This window comes from Protopterus annectens, chromosome 3.part0, assembly GCF_019279795.1.
Source record: "Protopterus annectens isolate FY-2018-M chromosome 3.part0, PAN1.0, whole genome shotgun sequence".
NCBI classification, from domain to species: Eukaryota; Metazoa; Chordata; order Ceratodontiformes; family Protopteridae; genus Protopterus; species Protopterus annectens.
In genome coordinates this window covers 1,668,107,919-1,668,132,751 of record NC_056731.1, presented here as the reverse complement: position 1 = coordinate 1,668,132,751, position 24,833 = coordinate 1,668,107,919, and the positions used below count along the sequence as shown (strand labels likewise).

The following is a 24,833-nucleotide window of genomic DNA, read 5'->3' as shown; positions in this document are numbered from 1 at the left end:
ACAAAATATATTTGTTGAACAGGGGTTGTGAGGTTGATTGTGATCCCTAGGGTCTTGCATCACATGGAGAAGAAGGTCCCAATGATGCAATGACCAGTGGACATAGCTGTTAGGAGCCAATTGTCGACGTTAAGGGAAAACATGGATCCTTATCAGGCAAATATGCGCTGCCACCACTTCCATCACCTTGGTGAACACCCTGGGGACTGTGGTGAGACAGAATGGCAGGGAGCTAAATTAACAATGACTGGCTACCAGCTGGAAACACAGGAACCTCCTCAAATGCTTCTCTACCTTCACATGATGGCAGCCATTCTTGAGATCTGTGGAGCATATCCAACTGTCCTTCCTCAGTACTGAAGTGTGACCATCCAGAATTTTGTCTAACATATTGATTTAAATGACTCCAGTCCAAGATGGGACTGTGGGTCCCCTGTTTTCTTGGGTACTAAAAAGAACCTTGAGTAGACTCCAGACTCTAAATGGTTTTTGGGGACCAGCTGGATGACTCTTTTCTAGCAGTTTGGAAATTTTTGCTGCTGCGAGTTCCCAATGACTGGGTGAAACAGAGAACTTTCCTCTGGATAGCAGGAAGGAAAAATGGTATGGAGTTGCCCCTGGAAATTATGTTTAGCACCCAAGAATCTGTAGTTATACTTTGCCAGGCTTCTGGGTGCAGAGATATACACCCCCTCCCCAACTGCCTCAAGAGTGGAGTGCAGCAGTCAGGCATACCTTTCAGGGTGCTGGAAGGACTTTTTGGTAAATGGAACACAAAAGCCTTGGTTATGCAGTCCACCTCTGCCTCTAGGGAGACATCCATTATTGTTGCCTCCTCCTCTGCCATGAGAAGGTCTTTCCAGCAGGCTGATTCCTAGTATAGGCTCTCTGAGGGGTGGAAAAACAGATTCCCACTGCAGAGAGAGTCTTACCATCTTGACAACTCCTGTTTAGTGAGTCTTTTACTTTTGGACCAAATAAGGTGGAGCCATCAAAAGGGACATTAACGAAAGAAGTATTAAAGCCTTCCACAAAATCGAAGACACACATCAAGGTGTGCTGACGGATGGTGATGCCCAGTGACTGCTGCTCTAGCTGTACCATCAGCTGCATTAGAAAGCAGTAGCATTCACTGCTACATAGGAAGTAGGATGGTAGAACATCTGCAGGCAGGTTACCCAAGAGAGGCTTGGAAATCTGTCTGGTCAGGTCTCTCTGAAACCTGGTGACATGGGCTAAATAATTCAATGCTGTTAAGTGCAAACGTTGCGGACGTACATCCATTTCCCAAACCTGTCCATAGACCTTTACTTCCTGTTAGAGGGGATGGACCAAAGAACTTCCCTCTGATAGTTCCTTTTTTGTGGCTGCCATTACCACCATTGCATCCACCATTGGATATTTGCACCAGTGTTTTCAATCTTTAGGTGCTGCTAAAATCCTCAGGTTTCTTGAGGATGGGATCCACTATGTCAAGGTCCTTCACATCTGTTGAGTCATCAACTCAATTAGTGGGTCAATGGGTGGTACTACCCAGGATAAAGCTGAGTCAGAAAAAAATGACTTCCAGGAAAGCAGACTTATTTGGAGAAGGGTTATCAGTGGACCATCCCCCTTCTCGGCTTCATTAATTCGAGGATCTCAATGAAGGTGATGTCTTCAGAGGGGAATCTGGGGAAGCCTTAACATTCATCCAAGTCTGTCTCTTCTCTGAAAGATTCTTCTCCAGAATTTAAGTGCTACCACTTGCACATCTACTTCTTATAAACTGGTTTGGTGTGTGTGTGTGGGGGTGAGGTGGGGGGGGATCAGAATGGCAGCTCATTTAGCATGTAGCCTGGGATGCAGAAGTAAATAATCCACTATCCTAATATTTATAAAAATCTTAAAAGCTACACAAGGCTACAACTATGAAAGTGAGACACGCACACACTAACAACTAACCTAATACTAAGATCTAACTAAAGAGAAAAAAATCTTGATACAGGGGGGAGTGAATACTAATAGTGATTATCCACTATTGCAACACACACAAAAGGGTGAAAAAACTGTGAGCCAAATATGGGTCAGAGCATCCCTCTGTGACTCCCCTTTCTTGGGGATCCAGGGCAAAGTACCTACAACATGGTCAATCTCAGCAGCAAAAAATCTGCACTGCCACCTTCAGACTGGAGGACCACTCATGAGGCAGAAAGACAGACTTGCTCAACCTATCAGCTAGAACACGATTTCCCTAGGATGTGCACTACTACCAGAAAGTGGTTGGGAGATCTTGCCCATTGCCAAAGTCTCACTGCCTCTTGACAAAGCAGGTAAGAGCACGTTCCCCCCACTTGCTGATGTACCAGACTGCCAACATGTTGTCCACCTGAATGGATTTCACTATAACTCTTACAGAGAGGGAGTCATGGAAGCCCTGTAATGCTAGCAGGGTTGCCCTCAACACCGTCATGTTGATATGAAAAGCAGGCCTCTGAAGGGGCAGACATGTCTTGGACAGTCTGTCCTATGAACTGTCCCCACCAAAGTTGGGAGGTGTTCATAGTCAGCACAACCTGGGGAGGAGCAGAAGGAACACTGGGGCAACCTTGGGGGGAGGGGGCTTTGGGGACTCAAGCCACCAGTGCATGTGGATTCTGCAGAGAAGTACTTGGAAATTCAGGGGTTAACGTCTGATGGACCACTGCAGTGAAAGTGCCCACTGAAGAACTCTCACGTCACATCTGGCTAGAGGAACCAGGGTAATGGAAGCAGCCAAACATCCTAGAAGATACAATCAGTCTTGCTTGGTGGTTTCTGATAGGAAAGAACTGCTAATGCCTGTTTGTGGAGGGTGGCCAACCTACTCTCTGGAAGTCTTGCTATCTGTCTCTTTGCATCCAGTTAAGCTCCTATAAATTCTTTTGTCTAAACAGAGAGAAAATTGGACCTGCAGCACTCAATGTAATGCCCAGTTGAGTGCAAAGATGGAGCAAGGAGTCCTTGATGTGGATGAAAAGATTCCGTGAAGGAAGTCTTTCAGATATGGGAACAATCAGAACGCTTGCAGTCTGAGATCAGCTGTAACTGATGCCATAAGCTTGGTGAACAATGAAGACTGTGGTGAGACCAAAGGCAGGGCCCTGAACTGGAAATTACTGGCTCCCAGCCAGAAGCATAGAAAATGTTTGGAGCGCCTGTCTATCTTTATGTGGCAGCATTCATCCTAAAATTCTGTCGACTGCATCCAGTTGCATTTTTCCAACAGGAAAATGGACTGTACCATAACCATATGAACTTCATCTGTCTGCTATATTGATAGAGATGGCTGAGGTCCAAAATCGGCCTAAGGTCCCCATTCTTTTTTGGCATCAAAAAGAATCTTGCGTTAGTTCCTGATCCACGTTCATCTGATGGGACCGCCTTGATGACAAGCTTGTTCAGCAGTTTTTTTATTCCTAGAACTGCTGTTTTTCATTGAGAGGGTGAAATGTTGGGGAGCTTCCTTGACTGTGGGGGGGGGGGGCACATCCTGGCCTTGGGTTGATGGGATAAGCACCCCTACTACCTCCAGTGTGTGGCAGCTGGGCAACTGTTCAGGAGAGCTAGTAAGGACCCTCACAAAATGTCCCTCTGAAGCCTTGATTTTGTGGGCTGCCTCTGTTGCAAGGATGATGTCCACCATAATAATTACCCCCTCTGCCCCATGGGTATCCCCAAAAGTTTCAGGAGAGAACCTTTGGGACTTTTGAAACCACAGTTTCCTCCCCTTTCTTGCACAAATAGACCTCTGGGGAGAGCTAGAGAATAGTATTCTTACAGCAGAAAGTGATTTCCCATCTTGTTCACTTCTGGACAGCGTGTCTTTGACTTTAGGCTCAAACAGTGTTGAGCCATCATAAGGAGCATTGACAAAGGACATCTTAAATAGTTCCACAAAGTCACACAAGGTATTCCTCCTTGAGGTTGTGTCAGTGCCTAACTACTCTCGCTCTCAAGGCACCCTCAGTAGTGTTAGAAATCAGGCACAACATATTTGAAATGGACTAGAGGATGGTCAGCTGTGAGCCCACAGTTTTCATGTCCTCTGCAGAGATGGGCCCCGAGAAAGATTTGGAGAGCCCTTTGTCAAATCCCTCTAGAATCGTGTTCATGTGTGTCAGGTAGTTCAGTACTCTCAGTGCGATGGGTTGCTAAAATGTATACTCACTTCTCAAATCTTTCCAGCCCTACAAATTCTGTTAGGGGGATGGCTGGACAGAACAGCTTTCTTCAGCAAGCTCCTTTTTGGTGGCCACTGCCACCACCATGGAATTGACAGTGGGTCCCTTGCTCCAATGTAGGCAATCTTTGGGTGATACTAAGAATTTATATGGAATTGGTTGAGCAACATCTAGTTTTCTTCCATGCCCACTATGAGATAAGGTCAACCATCTCATCAGCAGGAAGGACCACCCAAGAAGTAGCTGGGCTGGACCCAAAGGCCGCAAAAAAAAAAAAAAAAAAAAACCTTCAGGATGGGGCTTTGGAGGACCACCAACTACTCTCAAATGTTGGAGGATCTCCCTGAACAAGAAATCCACATTCTCAAAGTCACTGGCTTCATGAATAATGCCTGAGGGGAGTCAATGAGTCTCCTCTTGCATGCATGCTTATGGGAAACCTCTACGATGCGATGTTCTGGCAAGGACTCAGAAGAGTAATGGAAGTCTTGAAGATAGACTATCTCAAGGCTCGATGGGGCCGGCTGCCCCAGTGGAATAGGATGAGATGGGACAGGACCCAAGGGCACCTGATGGGGGATGGACGGTGCAGAGAGAAGAAGAGAAGTTCACTCACTCAGACAGGGACAGCGCTCTAACAGCCTTGAATTCTTAAGCCAAAGGTGAACCGGAAACCATCCTAGAAAGATCTGAAATCTGCCACTCCAAGTTAACCCTGGTATCACACTCAGCCAGGCTCCAAACTTGGCATCAGAGCACAGCTGTCTAGTACTGAGGCTCACAGAGTAAAGGATGGCTCCAAAAATAAAGTCAACTCCATCCCCCCCGGATTTGGCACCAAAACTTCTGCTCAAAGATCCTTCAGGATATCCACTTGGAACTGGAAAGATCAATCAGAGAAGCCATGGAGTAGATATCAACCAGGTCTTTGGATCTGACGTGGATAAGCCCTAGGGAGAACTTGGATCCACAGTTCCCAAACCCAGAAGACAGATCAGGGTAGCAGCAATAATAGAATGAAGGGAGGGACTCAAGTTTATGGTTCCAACAGTGGCCGAAGCTAGGAGAACCCCCGAATTAATTTGGGTCCTGAAGAACTTCCTCATCATCCTATCCCTGTCTACTTCAGAAAGGCTTCTGGTAGACTGAAATGAAGAAGCTGTGGATTAAGGCTAGGAAGACCTGTGAAAGGTCTTCTCAAAGAAAGGAGAATCAGCTTTGCAGGAAATGGGCTTTGGAAGCCGTGGTGTATTGCATCTGGCAACTATTGGCTCAGAGAAGTCGGTCAGATCCAAAGATTTCAGAATTTCTGGAGCTGGAACCAAAGAAACAGATGAGAAAAAAATGGAGAATGCTTTCTGAATTCTTCAGCCTTCTCCTTCAGTCTATCACTACTTGTGCATGTCAAATGGCTTCTTGAGAGAGGGGAAGCTCCTGATGCAGGAGAGAATAAGCAAGAGACAATCTCCCGCAGGGGCAGGGAGAAGTCCCTTCAGAAAGAGTTTGTTACTGCACTCTGTAATTGCACAAAGCCAAAAGCAGTGCAGATGGAGCATCGTTCGTCCAAGTGAGCAGCTCCAAGACTATATACACAGTTGGTGAGCGAGTCCATATTTGGTATCTTGTGGTCACAGGCCACACATTTTTTATAAAGTCTTATGGTTTGTCGGACATTCTACAAGAAAAAAACTCCCAGTCAACACAAACACTAAATAAAATGAAAGAACCAAAAAGCTAAATATTCACCCTACAAATTACAATGACTACTAAAAACCCTAAGACCTAAACAACACTACATTACTAGGCAAATCTATCAACAGAAAGAGCGAGAGAAAGAGAGAGAACAAACTAAGTTGGTAGCCAACAATAAGGTAAGGGGGTGACAACACGAATATAAAAGTCAAAAAACCTCAAAGGTGTACAAAAAATTGACAAAAGATCAGTACTTAACTAAGGCAAGACTGAGCAGTGGAGACCACGTCTGCATCAAATGAGTGGCAAACAGCATCTGGGGAATCTTCAGGGGCAGAAGGATTATGGATAAGGGAAGAAGCCTGAGCTATGCATCCAAAGTCTAGAGTGACTGAAGTTGGAGACCCAACCACTGAAGAACCGATGGAAGACCATCAGAGCAACTTTTTTCCTCACAAAAAAGTAATGCACAAGCAAAAAGGTTACTAAAACCCATACGACAATTTACAAAAACACTTTTTCTTAGGTTAAAAAGAAAATTCACAGAAAAAGTTGACTTTCTGTGATAAAAATGAAACATGGAAGTGTTTTGCTCCCAGAAAGGAATCTGCTCAGCATTGGAAAAGTGCTAGCTGGCCATCAATCCTCAAAAGCCTACAACAGGAGCTTTTCTATGGAGGCAGGAAATCTGAAGTGTTTGGTTACCAAATCTCTCTTCTTCAGTTCTGCTCAAGGTTATTATTGATTTGGGCTCATGGAAAGTAGCTTTGGAAGCTGACTGGCTGTTACATTCATAGAATATAACTTATTTAGCAGTGATCAAATGATGAACACCAGTAAAGGCCCTAAATAACTTTTCTTTCCAAAGTTACAAATACCTGTAGCAAGAAGGGGTTGGGGAGAAGAAATGTAACTGATAAAATATAGGAAAAATACACTTCAAAACAGTGCAGATGGGATGATGACTAAGCAAACATCTATTCTGACAAGAAAACAATTCCAAAACAAATAAAAGGAACAGACTGACTTTGAATGCAGAACTGTAAGACACCAATGTATAAAAAATAAAGGAAAATGACAACTAGAGCTTAAAAAAATATCTAGATAGCCTGGGGACGTTTTAATATGAAACTACCAACTTCGTAAGTTAGAATGTTTCCTCCATGCCTCTTCCTAGCAATTGAATAAAATACCCTAATGGTGATGATGGACAGGTTGACAGACGAGATCAGACAGGAGTCCCCGTGGACTATGATGTTTGCAGATGACATTGTGATCTGTAGTGAGAGTAGGGAACAGGTGGAAGTGACCCTGGAGAGATGGAGATATGCTCTAGAGAGAAGAGGAATGAAGGTCAGCAGGACTAAGACAGAATATGTGTGTGTGAATGACAGGGAGGATAGAAGAATGGTGAGGATGCAAGGAGTAGAGACAGCGAATGTGGATGAGTTTAAATACTTGGGATCAATAGTTCAGAGTAATGGTGAGTGTGGAACAGAGGTGAAGAAGCGAGTACAGGCAGGATGGAGTGGGTGGAGAAGAGTGAGTGGAGTGATTTGTGACAGACGAGTACCAGTAAGAGTGAAAGGGAGGGTGTACAACAGGGTAGTGAGACCAGCTATGTTATATGGGTTGGAGACAGTGGCATTGAAGTTAGAGCTGGATGTGGCAGAGTTAAAGAAGTTAAGATTTGCACTGGCTGTGACGAGGGTGGACAGGATTAGGAATAAGTATATTAGAGGATCAGCCCAGGTTGGAAAGTTTGGAGACAAAGCCAGAGAGGCAAGATTACGCTGGTTTGGACATGTGCTGAGGAGGGATGCTGAGTATATTGGAAAAAAGATGCTAAGGATGAAGCTACCAGATAACAGGAAAAGAGGAAGGCCTAAGATAAGGTTTATGGATGTGGTGAGAGAGGACATGCAGGTGGTTGGTGTGACAGAGCAAGATGCAGAGGACAGGAAGAAATGGAAACAGATGCTCCGCTGTGGCGACCCCTAACAGGAACAGCTGAAAGATGATGATGATGATCACCCTAACATACTGACGCCACCTAGAGAACTACTTCCCCCCCTACACAGTAAAGACAGTGGGAGGACCCGCTGCTAGGCATAACACACCCATCTCAAAGGCAGAACATGAAAAGTGATTTTAGCATGGTGCCATCTGGATGGAACAGTGTGAAGGCTACATGCTGAACAGTGGAGGGAAATGGAGAAAGAAAGTACTGTTGTGTACACTTAGCATAAATGTAGATGTCTGAGTGTATTCACTGTTGCAGTCACCACATTTGGGATATCTGCTTGCAGTAGCCCTCAGTCAGCCTGATTATCAAAGTCTTGGGTCCTGCGTTGGTTGCTGTCTCATCTTCCATGATGTCAGGAAGTTCAGGGGTATAAAGCATGCAGCCGACGTCATTACATCAGTTTTTCTTGGCCCAGATGTCAGATGCCCCCCATAATGGGAAGCAATTAAATATATATATATGCAAGGTTATATCTCCAACAAAAAAGCAAATACACCAAAAAGCTTTTAAGCATAGTGAAGGAGAATAGAGGTATAGCCAAAAGAAGTCAGGGGGCTGGAGGGAGGGTAACCAGGACTGCAACAGTGAATACACTTGAACACCTACATTTATGGTAAGTGTACACAACTGTACTTTCTTTCTCCGTTTCACTGTTGCAGTCATCATATTTGGGTAGATTCCCAAAGCTAAGGATGGGAGGAGGAATTTAGATAGCATTAGGACCAGCTATAAGGCCCTGCAAGACTGCAGTGGCAAAACCAACTCTGGATTTAGAGAAAAAAGGCAGATGGTAATGCTTGGTGAAAATATGTACAGAACTCCAGGTAGCAGCTTCTAGGATGTCCCTGGTAGGGACACCTCTGAGAAAGGCTGCAGAGGTAGATGCAGCCCTGGTTGAGTGTGGTCTTATCCCCTGTGGGAAAGGTTTTTCATGGGGCTTACAGCAGAAATGAATGCAATGGCCTATCCAATTAGAAATGGTTTGCTTTGAAATGGCCTTCCCCTCGGCCCCTGCAGCAAATGCCACCAGCAGTTGATCAGATTTCCTTTCAGGTTTAGTCCTGTCCAAGTAAAATCTAAGTTGTCTGTGCACATCTAAGGAGTGCAGTAACAATTCCCCTTTCTTCTGTGAATTAGAAAAGAAGGTTGGAAAATGAATGGACTGATTAAGAGCCACACTGGATACTACCTTGGGCATGAAGGAGGGTTGGTCCTGAGGGACACCCTGTCCGCATGAAAGATGATAAAAGGCTCCACTGCCATAAGGGCCTGTAATTCAGATACCCTTCTTGCTAAAGTGATTGCTAAAAGGAAGGCTGTTTTCCAAGAAAGGAATTTTAACTCTGCACTTGCAGCTGGCTCAAAAGGAGGTAGCATGAGCTTTTCCAATACAAAGTTAAGGTCCCAGGCTGGAGTTGGGCCTTTCCTGGGTGGTCTTAAGTTTTTGGCTCCTCTGAGGAACTACTGGAGCAGTGGATGAGAGAATAGGGGTGATTCTGTGTTTGAATGAGTTGAAATGGCTGAGGCATGAATTTTGATGGGAGGAAAAAAAGGCCCTTGTGAAGCATCTCAGTTAAGTATTAAATAATCTGAGGTAAATTGGGCGCTGCTGTGCCCATCCCTTGAGTCTGGTTCCAAGAACAGAATCTTTTCCATTTTTGAGCATAAGATTTTCTAGTACTAGGCCTCCTTGCCTCCAAAATGACATCCAACACTTGTTTGCTGAGGGATGGTAACTGAGAGATCAAGTAATTAGCCAGGCTGCCAGGTCCAGGGTTTGAAGTTGAGGATGCAGAATCTGGCCCTCCTGCTGGGACAGCAGGGTAGGGGTCTGAGGCAGGTGCTATGGTGCCAGCAGTGACACTGTGCAAGAGGGGGTACCAGTGTTGGCGTGGCCAGTCTGTTGCAATCAGTATCATTCTTGGTTTGTCCTGTTTGATCTTTAGTAGTACTTTGGAAAGGAGAGGCAGAGGAGGAAAGGCATAAACTGATAGATTCTTTCCAGTTGAAGGACAGGGCATCCACTTTCCAAGCTTGTTTGTGGGAGTCCTTGTGCAGAATTTGTCCAATTGGTAGTTCTGGGGGGAGGCAAATAGGTCTATATCTGGACTCCCCCATTTGTTTATCAACATGTTGAAAATCATTGGTTCCAGTTTCCATTCATGTGGGTCCATGAGATTTCTGCTTAGTTCGTCTGCCAGTGTATTTAGCTTTCCTGGCAGGAATTGAGCCTATAGATGCACTTGGTAGCTCAAGGCGGTGTTCCACAGAGCCATGGCTAGTCTGCAGAGGGGGGTATGAATGGGTCCTCCCCTGCTTGTCTATGTACCACATAACAGTGGTGTTGTCCGTCCTTACCATTAATTGTCCTGGAAGAATGTGGTCCTTAAAGGCTGTCAGAGCTTTCTGTACAGCCAACATTTCTTTTTGATTGATATGCAGGTGCATTTGACTTGGGTTCCATTTGCCCTGAATGCACTTCCCTGCCAGGTGAGCCCCCAATGCATAGTCTGATGTGTCTGCTGTTAGGGTTTGGGCAGCAGGGGGTAGAGTGAATGGTAGTCCCTTGTTTTGGTGGCAGGCCTCTGCCCACCAAAGGGAGTCTAACTGTAGGCAAGGTATGATAGGAATCATTGCTTCTAGATCCTGAGAATGTTGACACCATAGACTTTTTAGGTACCACTGTAGTTTCCTCATATGCAGTCTTGCATATGGAATTAGGAAAATGTAGGAGACCATGAACCCCAAGGCTTGCAGTATTTGCCTTGCAGATAGCAGGGTTTTTGTGGCCATTAGTTTGAAGTAAGCTGTCAAATGAATTTGTTTCTCTGGTGTGAGGAAAGCCATCTGGGAAGTTGTGTTCAAGCTTGCTCCCAGGAATATAAGTTGTTGACAGGGTACAAGATGTGATTTCTTTTCTTTTATGGTGTACCTCAGACAAGTTAGCACCTTTTGTACAAACACCAGATGATTCAAAAGTACGTCCTGGCTTTCTGCCTGAATTAAACAATTGTCCAGGTATGGGTATATTTGAATATTTCTTTGCCTGCAAAATGCAATGACTGGAGCTAGCATTTTGTGAATACCCTGGGCGCAGTAGATAAGCCAAACAGCACTGCAGAGAACTGATGGCGCATGTAGCCTGCTTTGAAGCATAGGTATCTTCTGCAAGATTCCCTGATTGGGATGTGCAGGTAGGCTTCCTTTAAATCCAGTGGTGCCAACCAGGCATCCTCGCCTAGCATAGGAAGCAACTGGTGAAGAGTTAGCATCTTGAATTTTGGGATCACCAAAAAGGTGTTTAGGATAGAAAGGTCCAGGATAGGACACCATGAGTTGCCTTTTCTGGGTACCAGGAAAAATCTTGTGTAGAAACCTTGTCCCTTTCCCTCTTCTGGTACAGGTTGAATAGCCCTTATGCTTGAGAGAGAGTACTTGCTTTTGAGCCTCTGCCCACTGATTTGGGGTAGATCTGGCCAACTGTTGGGGTTGGTAATGTGTGGAAGTGAAATCTGTATCCTTGGGAAACTTTATTTAAAACCCATTTGTCCTGGGTAATTAGTTCCCAGTTTTTTGTCTGCAGAGCAATCTTTCCTCCTAAAGGAGCAGTCAGTTGAGAAGGGCTTGGAGGTTTTAAAGTTAAGTCACTGAGACACAGTTTACCATAGGGGGGAGTCTTACTACTCCCAGATTTAGAAGTGGGAGCCCCCCACTGCTTAGTCCTGTGCGTACATTGGGAATAAAGCCTGGATGTTTTGCTGGTTCTGGGTTTGGGCTGAGAAAGCCTGGAAGAAGCAGGAAAGGACCAATTCTTAGAGGGCCAATGCCTACTAAATCTTGGAGGCTGTACCTGTAGGAAATCTTTAACAGTTTGCATAGATTTTGCTTTTTCCTACATCTTTTTAAGTACTACTTCTGCTTTGTTGCCAAACAGGTGGTCCTGATTTAAGGGAGCATCCAGCAATTTAGCTTTAACATGATCTGGCAAAGATTGCTCCTTATGCCAAGCATGCCTTCTAAGTACAGACCCAGTGACAACAACCCTGCAAGATGCTTCTAGTGAATCAAAACCACATTGCAAAGTATGTTTTCCAACTTGTCCAGCAGAATGCATTAAATCCTGTAAATCCTTATTTTCAGCACAGTCAGGAATCAACATCATTTTCCGTTTAAGCAATCCAATAATATGCAGCTGATACTTTAACATACGAAACTGGCAGTTTAAGGCCCTAATGGTCAAGATTGCAGAAGTGTATACCTTCTTACCACATCTATCCAGCGCCCTGGAATCCCTATCAGAGGGAGTAGGGTTTTTGGCAGTAGTAGCCTTAATGCCCTTGGGTCCTTGTGAAATGGTCTCAGGATCCGCGGTATGATTTTTAAAAAGGAACTTGTGAGAGTCAGGAACCCTGTAATATCCATCAGGTTTTCTGGGAGCAGGAGGTAAAGAGTCAGGGGCCAAGCTAAATTCCGAAAAGGCATCAACAATGTCCAGTACAGGGGGGACAGCTAAAGGCCTGTGTTGGGACAGGAATATGAAATTCCTAAGCCTCTTTTTAGAATCAGAGTAATCCTGGTTTTCCTAGCGAAAATGCTCCCTAAGAGTATGCAAGGTTTCACCAAAAGAAAAATCCTCTGGAGGGGAAGCAGAGGAAATAGAGTCCTCTGCATCAGAATCCTCATAGGTAGGTAAGGATAAATCCTGGTCATCAGAGGAAACAGAAATTTCAGAATCCTGATCAGAAGTATCAGGAGCAAATTCAGTCCTAGGTCTCTTAGAGGGGGAAGGTTGGCTTTCCCTGATTAAAGTAATAAGGTCTTCAGCCATTCTTATCATTTGCTTTTAGGCATAGAGGCCTGACCATGTGGTCTGGGCGGTTTTCTAGGCATGGTTCGAGTTTTAGGCCTTGAAGAAAAAGATGGTGTTGGTTTAATATGCAAGTCAGTAGGCCTGAATACACCCTACCCGATCCGACTCTCCTCTCTGGACCTGACGGGGGAGCGTCGGCTCCTAGACCCATCGCTGGACAATGGCACTGATGAGGTCAGAGCAGAAGTTGGAGCTGAGAGGTCAGAGCAGAAGTTGGAGCTGAAGATCCTGGAACAGGTCTCGGCTCCAACGGTTCCACTACTATTGATTCCAAACACTTTTGCTCCGAAGCAATCAGTTGGATTGGAGGAGGAGGAATTGGTACAGGAGTGGTAATGACTGTCGGAGCAGACTCCACAGTGGGAGGGCTTGAAAGGATTTTGGCCAGCCCCAGTGTCCGAAGGAGCCTCCTTATCACTCGCTCCTAGTCATCATCTGATAAACTCCTGGAAGATCGAGAGGAGTGGACTGAAGACTTGGCTGATCGGAGAATAGTTGAGTGTAGCACCGACGAGACAGGCTCCAAGACAGGGGACCAACTTAGCCTATGGATCTCTATCGATTCCGAAAGCACAGGTGGAACCGATGAAATAGACTTTTTGGGCCTGAAAGCCTTCAGGTCCGAGGTTGATTCCTTTGGCTGCTTCCACAATGGCTCTGAAGCTGGTGTCGAGGAAGATGCTCTTTTGGAGGACTTGTCCGATCTCAGTGAATGGGGTCGATTTGGAGGAACTCTGTTTCCCTTTGACTGCCTCTGAAAAGGGCACCTTGAGTAAACCCTGAACTATAATTTTTTTACATTCTAGTAAAACCCTAGAACTAAAACCATGACAAATAGTGCAAGATTCCTCCAGATGGTCCGCACCCAAGCAGTAAACATAACTAGTGTGTCCATCTGTCAGGGACATTTTCTCATTACAATTGTCACATTTTTTGAAGCCCGAAGGCTTTGCCTCTTTAGTATCCTTTGACATAATGCAACAAAGCTTTATCTAACTAACGGCTTTCACTAACCAACAACTTTAGCTAACGACCTTACCGGTGGGTGGTACAGAGTAAGGCTTGACAAGAAAGGTCAACAAAAATAAAAAAAAATTATTTTTTTTTTTTAACAAGGAAACACTAAAGAGGAGGAGAACAGCAGCAAGGGAATAAGGGACCAGAGGAGAGGCCTCTAATTTAAACGACGATCTCCTCTGTTAAGAGGAGAAAACGACACTCCTTGAAAAAAATTAAAAAAAAACAACGGCCAAGGGGAGGGGAAGCCCTATAACTTAAACGTGCTGAGTAAGGAGTTCTCTAACAAACTCCTCAGCGTAAAAAACGAAAGGGTTAACAACAAAGGAATATGATAACGTGGGATAGGGAAAAAAAATAGGGTCTAGCGGGGACGAAGACCTGTAGGCAAACAAATAGCCAAAGTCAAAGCAAGTTTTCACAGCAAAACTATACTAACACTAGATAATATCAACTGGTATACCAAAAAAGCAATTCATCAGTAACAAGAATACAAAAAAATCTTTCTACTTAGCCTGGAGCCTAGTAGGAAGCACCTGATCTAGTTTAGCGGCAAACGATATCTGGCTAATATTCCCCAAGCATGATGGGATAGCGTATAGCCTCGTTCCAGTGGAATATCTCAAGCTTTAGTAATAGGCAGAGTTGGAACAGATGCTAGGTTCTGAACCGAACCAGCCAGCAAGAATGAAGGCGAGATAGGACAACATAACCTTAATAAATTCAAGCCATGCAGCCTCAGAAAACTTCCTGGGTGTCTGAATTTCATGTGCAGTGATAAAGAATAGGACAGACAGGAGCCATAAAACATGATGGGAGCCAGGGGAAGGAAGAAGAATGTTCTAAGTTCCAAGTGGACTGTGTCAAAGAGTCCTAATGGTTACAATTACCAGATTTAGAAAATTTCCAAACATATTCCTACTGATCCAGCTTAACACCTACAGTTGTTGCCATGGCTTAAGTTGGTGAATTAATATATTTTACAAAACCTCTAAAATGTTACCTAACTCAAACCTCTTATTAAACTGACTGCTGATGAAAACAGATCTCACTATCACAGAATAAGATGCTAATTAAAAGCTTCAAAAAGACCTGTTGTACAAGCAGAACACTGTATTCCTGGACAGAAAGAACCTGACCCATTGAAAGGTCAAAGCTGGAAGTCATCACTCAGCAAATCCTAAGGAAATGTCAAGGTAGGCAGTGGACACAGTTCTTTTTAATAGCTGCTCCATAAAGTAAATGAATCCATCCAGAAAACAGATAAGGTTTTTTAAGACTGCAAATTAAATCAGATGCAATGTAGGGACTTTAAATGAAAATAGTCCTTAATGACATCAACACCACAAAACTCAACAGTACATACGGAGCCAGAAGGAATATTTGAAACTAAGTCTTCCTTTGCAACAGGTATTGAAAACAGTTAATTTACAGATGCTACTTTGTGTTTCTTGGGATGTGAACAATGCTGTAATTTAACTTTACTACGACAAAAGAAAACAAAGCAGTACAGAGGTGGCATTAACATAAGCAGGTCTGGCAGAGAAGGGCACACTCAACACAAAATTCACATACAGGAATTTAGGAGAACTACCGTGATGAAAACATTGCTGCAGAAGTGTCAAACTGCCTTTAAAACAGACCTACAAATGGAGACTTCATCATGGAAGATGCCACATCTCAGATGTTTCACTGTAAAGTATGAGCAATCAAGTAATTTCAAATAAAGCTAGGCAAAAGTTTACAGATTAACAACCATGAAGAAAAGTCAAATGCAGTCAAACCTGAGTCCCTACACTCAAGGCCCACTTTATGCTAAAGTGCAAGGGCATTTTGTTCAGACCAATATTTCATAATTTCATGCCAAGGTCCTACAAGTTACTTTAAATTATAACTACATTATATAAGCCACTATTTAATTGCTTAAGTTTAATTTCGATAAAAAGCTAATGAAAGAGTACTTACCCTCCACCACCAAATGCTAGAGAGTCTGTATCTCCTTTCACAAAAAACATATTATCACCCGTCCACTTAAAAACCTTTAAAAAAAAAGTTAATTTATAAATCTCAGTACCTCAAGGTATCCTGTGACTAAACATTAAAAAAGTCTATAGCAACTGCAGTAAAATACACAAATATAACAGATATATTCTTACCACGTCAGCTGATCTTCAAATGGGACTCTTCCTTGAGTCACACAGATGAATTTATCCTCTCCAATTAGAAATTCAGGTCTTTCCCCTCAAAATTCCCATGTTCAGAAATAGCCACTTACCTATAATGATGATGATGACTACACAAGTATACCCACACTCCACATCCACCAGGTCACCCTTACCACTAAGGAGCACCTACCTACAAATCGAGAACAATGAAGATTTGCACCCCCACCCCAGTTAAGCACTCACACAACTTAAAGGGAATCCAGAAGTCTAGCCAAGATAAGATATATGACTAACCTACAAGAGGTATTGGGAGTTTATTACTGACTCTTTACGGCAGGCCCTCTTGGTATGTTATCACTTGATTTACAAAATGTGTCCATTATACCTAAAACCAAGAACCCTCCTTAAAAAGTGACATCATTAGGTTTAATCTCACTCAGTAAAATCATCTAAATGGAACAAACCTAAGTATCAAAACATGACCCTCTGGAAGTTTAAGTGCTAAGTAATGACCTAACCAGAAGGCCAGGTCCATAGTCATGGCCAAACTACCTGGGAAAGAGAGTACTTCAGACCTAAAAGGCCACAGCAAACAAGCCAATCAAAGAAAGACCTACTAAACAATGGAGTTAGCTATTCCTAAGAGAAGTGGAGTAAACTGCAGCTCAGGCCAACAGGTAGAATATATACTGGCAAAGAGAACATTATCTGTCCAACTTCAAACTCATTGTCTTTGGGAGAGCATCCACCATCCAAAAAGAATGTACTACCCTCAGGAGTGAGGGGTACCATTACTTTCCCCCTGGTTCTTGCTCCCTGCATGGAACCTGGAGAAGAAAGACCTGCAGAAGGAAAGAACGTCTCATCAAGGCAGTAGAGGGAAAAGGGAATGTAAAACTCCCCCAGCAGTCCTGGAAAGCTGAGGAACCTGAAAGAGAAACAGCAACTAATAAGAGACTACCCTTGAAAAGCCACAAACCATACTGCAAAAGGACCTTATAGCAGATAAATAAGCAAGCTTGTGACAAAGTGTTAAAAATTCCCAAAGAAAAAGGTCTTCTATGAGAAGACAGCATGTAGTCCTCAAGGGGTGGGTGCTAACTCTCCATTATGTTCCTCACCATGGACTAGATGAAAGATGTGCCTTAACTCAAAATAAGACAGCAGACACAGCAACAGTTACCACTTAAGCCCCGCAGCAAGGAATCCATAATGATTTAGTTGGACTCATTCTGTCAAAACCAGACAAGATGGAGCAAAATCTCTGAATGGAAATCTCCACTGCTAACATCTATAGTATAAATAAAAACTGAGCATCTGCTTAGGTGGGGCTGCAGAAATATAGCAGTCTGTTATAGCTGAAAAAAAGATCTTCACTAATCCCTGATGCAGGGAGGTTCTACACAACAGCCAAGGTTCCCATCACTTGGAGGGCCCTAGAATTTGGACAGACACTAAGCGCAACATGACAGAACCTATTTTCAAGCCATGCTAAGGATTAGGGAATATGAAAAGCACACAGAAATCACCTTAGATTAAGGCAATTTCTCATTTTAACATACTGTTGGATGTTGCCGGGTATCAGCCCTCCTGGAAGCAGCAAAAGTAAAGGGAGGGTACCTCAAAGCTTCAAAGAAAATATCAACTAAAGTTGGCTTCAGGAGAGGGACAAATACAATGGTGGGCCCAAGCCTGACATGGTGCTGAATAAAAACAAGATCTCAAGTACCACAAATCTTCCTTATGAGTAGATATGTCCCACAAGGAGCAAGAGGAAAGCACAGCTGGGTACGTAAACTTACCATAACAGTAGATGTTTTAATGATCACTGTTGCAGTTGCCTTAGCTATATGGGTTACATCCTACTATATACCTTCCATGGACCCAAACTTAGTCATCTTGAGCTGAGCTGTCTAAAATGACAGGTCTGGGTACCAAGCCCTTCAAAGCTTTCATGTCAACAAAAAGAGGGTGACTGAATCTAACACCCTGACATAATAACATAAAAAAGATAAGAGGGATGGAGAGAGGGAGGAACCAGTGCAGCAGTGATCACTCAAACATCTATTGTTATGGTAAGTATCATAATACAGTTGCGTAAGAAAAATTATACTGATCACTATTGCAGTACCCTTATCATATGGCTAGATTACCCCTTGCTTATTAAACTTGGGAGGTGGAACAGGAAGGGTTCAGAAGCCCCTGGAGTATGTTGCTAGCAAAGCATGATCTAGACATAGAGAAGCAATTAAGTTTGTAATGCCTTGTAAACGTTAAGTACAGAGGACCAAGTTGCTGCTTCTTGAATATTTCTGGAATTCAACCCTTTCCAAAAAGCCACAGATTAAGCCAAATCCCTGACAGAGTGGGCCTTGACCCTGCCTGGAATAGTTTTGCTCCTGTGAGTATGGTTAAAGGGACTGTTCTTCTGCTTAACCTCAGGCAAGCACTACAGAAGTATACGTTGCAAAACGACTAGATTCAGAAATAGCTTCTTTCCTCAGGCCATCGGATTACTAAACTTGAGTAGCAATGCAAGCCAACATGTCACCTAGTCAGTAGCCACACAGTCTGAAGGGAATCTCATTTCTTAAAGTGCAATCAACCCACTGTTAGGTTCTTCTCACGTGTGCAATAGCTCACTAAGTGTAGAACAGTGTGTGTGCTGTATCTTTATGAAGCATTTCCTATGTGGCACGTGCATATAAATAGTGAGCATGTGCAGGCAGCAGTGCCAATTTGAGAGAGCAGCCAGAATGTGAACATGTATGAGTGTGGTAGACAGTCTGTTTATAAGTTTATCTCAGTTTAAGTTACTAAGCCTCAATCCTGATGTGTTTGTATATAATAAAGCTGTCTGAATAGAACCCACAACTGTTGGTCTGTTTTATCCTGACCAGAGGAGCGACATGATGTCAGAATCGAGATTCAGGAGACCGTTTCTTCAAACCATGAGGTGCAGAGCTAACAGTGAAGTTGTGGTGAGCAGACTGGGTAAAAATAAGGGACAGAACAGAACTACAGGTAACCGAAACTCGCACAAATGATTTATTTTATAAAAGAAATAATATGATGCATTCAATGGGCACATAACTCATTATTAATTAACCGAATAGCACAAAAATGTATTATTAATCAAACGAAAGGCACAAAATGCACTATTGATTAAATGAGATGTTCGGAATTACGATACGTGATAAAATTATCAGAAAAACTCATAACGGGTTCAGAGTTGCCTCGGAGTTGCAAAATGAGCATGTTTAGAGTAAAACGAGCAAAAGAAAAGTACCATGAGCATGAAAAAAGGTTAAATTGGCATAACAAATATAATAAAAGTGCAAATTAAGTATAAGGAAGCAAGGCAACTGCATGTTTTTTGACAAACGATTATATTTTGGGCATGAGCTATTTCGTATCGCCCGTAGCTATTCAAAACAAGACTAGAGTTGTTCGAAGTATCTCAGAGTGTGTAATGTGCTTACAGTGTGTGCTTTATTATTGTGCATTTATTCCAAAGAGTTTACTGTGTGCAAGTGCAAGTATCTCAGAGTGTATAAAGTGCTTACAGTGTGCACTTTATTACTGTGCATTTATTCAGACGAGTTTACTATATGCCAAGTGCAACTATTTCAAGTACAGTCCGAATACAGCCATTTTGAAAAGTTTCTTGTGCTGTATGCATTTATTCGCAGAGTGTTGCCATTTCAGTGTGTTTCTTACACTGTGAAGAGTCATTTAGTAAAGTACAGGCATTTTAGAAGAGTTTCAGTCTGCTGTAGTTTATTCGCAAAGTGCAACAATCATTTTGAAATGTTTCTTACTTTGCAAAGTGTAATCATGTTGAAATGTTTCTTACACTGATAAGAGGTGGTTTTGCAAAGTACAGTGATTTCAAAAGTGTTCTTGTGCTACGGAAACTTATTTTGCAGAGTTCAATTGTTTAGAGGCTTGTTGTGCTACTGGGCATAATTACAAATTCTGGCATGAATTTCTGGCACATTTGTATGTGTATGTTCGCACATAATTGCAAAAGCCTTCACTAGAGTATGTTAATATGGCAGAGGCATTTTGCAGACCAAGTCCGTTTGTATTTGATCATAATATTGTAGAGAATTGGAAAGTATCTGAACAAGAACACAATATTTTCATACAAGCAGCTTTTTCTGACAAAGATTCACATACCAGGGCATTCATTTTGTTTAACTTAGCAGGGTCAGAAGTCACTGAAAGAGAGCATTCATTTGTGTATGCACCAGCAGTATATGCAGGAGACGGCGAAACAGTCATACTGTTATATCGGCTGAATCAAGGGAAGATCCCAAGTGCTTGAAATGCAAATTTAGAGAAATGTGCAACCCCCCATACAAATGATACATTAGAGAGGCCCTTATTTTACACAAGAGACCAAAAGCCATGCAAAACTTCTGCAGCTTGTATTACTGACTTGAGAAATAAAGCTAAAACATGCAGGTTTGGTGATTTGAAAGATGAGCTGATAAAGGACAGGCTTGTGTGTGGTGTTAACAATGCTGCAGCGACACAGATTTTGCTTCACAACAATGATTTAACGTTGAGCAAAGCTATTGAGATTTGTCAAATCCATGAGCTCATAGAAAGGCACACAAGTATGCTTGCAAGTGTAAGAGCATGATTTCAGCAGGCTCCAGAGAAAACACAGACAGTATGCAGCATGTGGCTAGCAGAAGCAAGCCTAAGCACATGACAGCTGCAGCCCCTGCGGGTGTGACAGGAAAAACCTGTAGCTTTCCAGCAAGTTCTAAGACTAGCTCAGTAAAACGGACATGCTCAGTGCAGTAAAAGGGTAAGTCAGCAACACCCAAGTCAAGTTTTATTATTAACTGTCGCAATTGTGGTGCTAATCATGAGTCTAAAAGATGAACGTGTTTAGCATTTGGTCAGCAATGCCACAAGTGTAAAAAAATGGAACCATTTTCAAAAGTTTTGTAAACCAAGCAAACCTCACTCAATTATAAAGAAGGGTCACTTAAAAAAGCAAGTTGATCATGTAGAGAGCTGCAACCCTACTTTCTATGTAGATGGTTTATACGTGGTTAGTGAAAAGACTAATGCAGTAGATTTACTGGCAAAGAATGAAGTGTTTTGTACTATTCTGATTAATGGTAAACCCACGAAGCTCAAAGTAGACACTGGTTCAAAGTGTAATGTTATGTCAGCAGAAACATTTGCTAAGATGAGAGCCGGTGAGCAACTTAAATTGGCTAATTGTGCAAAGCTTGTTGCTTATGGAGGTGAAGAAATTCAAACTGAAGGCTCAGTAGTGCCTTCATGTTATTTAACTGGGAGCAGTTACAGCTTGCAATTCTATGTTGTCTGGAGACCTGTGTAGTCATTGTTGGGTCTCAGAGACAGTTTGAGAATGAAACTGCTTTCTTTTACCAAAGAAGTCCAGCATGTTAGCACTTGTTCACCAATGCTGTTTTCTCAGAGTATGCTAATGTTTACGATGACAAGTTAAGCAAACTTTCAGTTGTGTACTCCATGAAAGTAGACCCAAAGGTCATTCCAGTGGTCAGACCAGCAAGGAGAGTTCCGATAGCTATGCAGAACAAAATCAAGGCTCAGATGTTTAAAATGGTGTAGCAAGGTGTAATTTGTCCAGTTACAGAACCAACTGAATGGGCAACTTCCATGGTAGCTCCTCATAAAAAGAGCTCAGACGAAATCAGAATATGCATTGACCCAAGAGACTTGAACAAAGCATTAAAGAGACCTCACCATCATATGTGTACAGTTGAGGAAGTCGCAGCCCTGATGCCAAATGCCACTATTTCTTCTGTCCTGGATGCAGAGAGTTCATTTTGGCAAGTGATGCTTGATCGCAAATCTTCACCACTGACTACATTCCAGTACTCCACTTGGTAGATATAGATCTCTCAGGATGCCTTTTGAAATAAATTCTGCAAGTGAAATCTTTCAGCAAGCAATGGAGCAATCTTTTTTCCCATTACCCATGTGCCATACTAGTAGATGATTTAATGGTTGGAGGTAATAGTGAAGCAGAGCATGACAGAAACCCCAAGAAAGTTCTACACACAGCACGTGAAGTGAACTTGAAGCTCAATCCTCTGAAGTGTAAATTCAGATTACCAGAAGTTACATATGCAGGTCATTTATTCACTAGTACTAACTTACGATCTGATCCATCCAAGCAAGCAGACATTCTTGAGATGCCAGCTCCAGACAATGTCCAAGCCCTACATTGTTTCCTAAGTATGGTTAACTATTTGGGCACGTTTACACCAGACTTTAGTGAGCTGACCGCACCTTTCAGAGAGCTGACACAAAAATGTTGCATGGTCATGGTTGGAACAAAACCAGCGAGCATTTGATGACCTCAAGCAGAAAATTGCTACCCCACCTACATTAAGATACTATGATGTCGACAAATTGGTGATTCTTTCCTGTGATACTTCAATGTTTGGTCTTGGTGCAGTTATTCTTCAAGAGGGCAGACCAGTAGCCTATGTGTCTTGAACTCTTACCCAAACTAAGATGCAGTATGTTCAAACTGAGAAAGAACTTTTGGCGCTTGTGTTCACATGTTTGAAGTTCCATGATATTTATGGCTGAGCTATTCAGATTGAGACTGATCATCAACCTCTAGTCACTATTTTAAAGAAGCCTATGCATACTGCTCCAGCAAGTTTACAAAGAATGATGCTCAGACTTCAAAAGTACAATTTCAAAATGGTCTACACAAAAGGTAACCTTTATCTGGCTGATACCTTATCTAGATCACCCAGAAATACAACGGAACAGCTTGATGCAGAGAATTTTAACTTCGATGTCATGGAAGTGCATAATTTTTCTACCACGAGGCTTGATGAGCTGCGAGATCATATAAAGACTGATCCAGTATTGCAAAAGCTCAACCACTTCATTGATGTTGGATGGTCGCCAAAGCAATCTTGTGTACCACCAGAAGTGCAATCTTATTTTCCTTACAAAGATGAGATGTTGCTGGAAGATGGTATAATTTTCAAAGGTCCTAAAGTTGTCGTTCATACTTTCTTACAACATGAATTTATCCAGATTTTACATCATACCCACCCAGGTTCCAATTCGACTAAAAGAAAGGCAAAAGGACTAGTATTTTGGCCTTCTCTAGCAAAAGACATTGATAAAATACTTTCATCTTGCTAAGTATGCATTAGTACTAAACCACTTTTGCAAAAAGAACCACTTCAGCTAAGCCAAATTCCTGAACTACCTTGGTCAACAGTAGCTACTGACATATTTGAGAGGAACAATCAGCATTACTTAGTGTTGGCAGACTCTTATTCAAACTGGTTTGGGATCGATTTGCTACCTAGCCTAATATCCACTACTGTTATTACTACGCTGAAACGTCATTTCTCAGTCCACGGTAGTCCACATAAGCTTAACTCTGACAATGGTACCCAGTTTACCAGTCAATTGTTTCAGAAATTTGCAAAAGAGTGGGACTTTGTTTATACTACTAGTAGTCCAGAATATCCACAGTCAAATGGCCTGGCTGAGCATGCAGTACACAGTGCAAAGCAATTTCTAGAAAGGTCAAAGCATGACAATAGCAATGTCTTTCTGAATTTACTCAGTCTCAGAAATATACCCTGTGGCAACATACTTGGCTTACCTGCTCAGAGATTTCTATCTAGGCAAACCAGAGCAACCTTGCCTATCAGTTCCAGCTTGTTGGTGCCTATGGCTAAAAAACAACAAAACTATCAAAGCCCAACTATTCAGAAAACATTCTTTCCAGAAGTCCAGTTATGATAAAAAGAGCAAATCTCTTTATCCATTGAAAAAAGGAGACAGTGAGGATACAAAAAGCAAAAGGCTTCGACCAAGGTGGGAGGAACCGCAGACATCTCCTTCCTGTTGCAGAACCTGTATCGCAGCATTGTACCTTTGATACAAACTCTAGATCTCAGAGCGATCCAGACACTGTTCCTACTGAAGAACGTGTCTCAACACCTACTTCCGTTTCTGATGATGTCCCAGATGTCCCCAAAGTCGAACATTCAGTAAAGACAGTCCCTGTTGCTAGTCCTAGTTCTAATTACTATGTCACACGATTTGGCCGTATTTCTTGACACAGTGTGAAATACACAGCAGTCTGGACATAACTGTTTATGTGTACATAGTTTTGTGTAATTGCATGACAAAGAATTATTTCTGCACAATTGCATGTCAATCCATATTGTCATTAATGCATGCGATATTTCTCAAAGAGGGAGGCTGTAGAACAGTGTGTGTGTGTTGTATCTTTAAAAAGCACTTCCAAGTGTGGCACGTGCATATAAATTAGCTACCACATGCAGGCAGCAGTGCCATTTTGAGAGAGCAGCCAGAGTGTGAACATGTACGAGTGTGGTAGTCAGTTTGTTTATAAGTTTAAGTTACTAAGCCTCAATCCTGATGTGTTTGTATATAATAAAGCTGTTTGAACAGAACACACAACTGTTCGTCTGCTTATCCTGACCAGACAAGCGACAGTAAGCTTCTTACTTTTGTGAAATAACTTGTAGAAAAAGTTACATTCCGTGCAACTGAAAATGTTCACGTCTCATTTACACAAGTCTCAATGGTGCAAATATCTACCAGTGCAATACTAAGCGCCGCTAATAGACAGAGATAACAAAAAATTTAATTATGTCCTACTGTCATGTCAAATGTTACAAATTATTTTCTTTTTATTTATTTATTTATATATATTTATATCGTATATATTACCTGCACATAGAGCTCAAAGCAATGGAATTTCATTTAGTCTGCATTGAGGTGGGGGTCTAAATGACAAAAGTTTATTTTGACTCTGGATAGCCATGAGCAACCAT

At 42.5% G+C, this 24,833-nt stretch overlaps 1 protein-coding gene across 1 annotated transcript in view; it reads right to left on the bottom strand.

Moving 5' to 3' along the window:
• The window catches only part of OXR1 (oxidation resistance 1), a 4,227,902-nt gene that overhangs the window by 45,534 nt on the left and 4,157,535 nt on the right, over positions 1-24,833 (bottom strand). Inside the window, exon 14 of the mRNA XM_044065706.1 lies at positions 15,773-15,846. Within this exon, the coding sequence (XP_043921641.1) occupies positions 15,773-15,846 (74 nt within the window). The remainder of the gene's footprint in view (positions 1-15,772; positions 15,847-24,833) is intronic.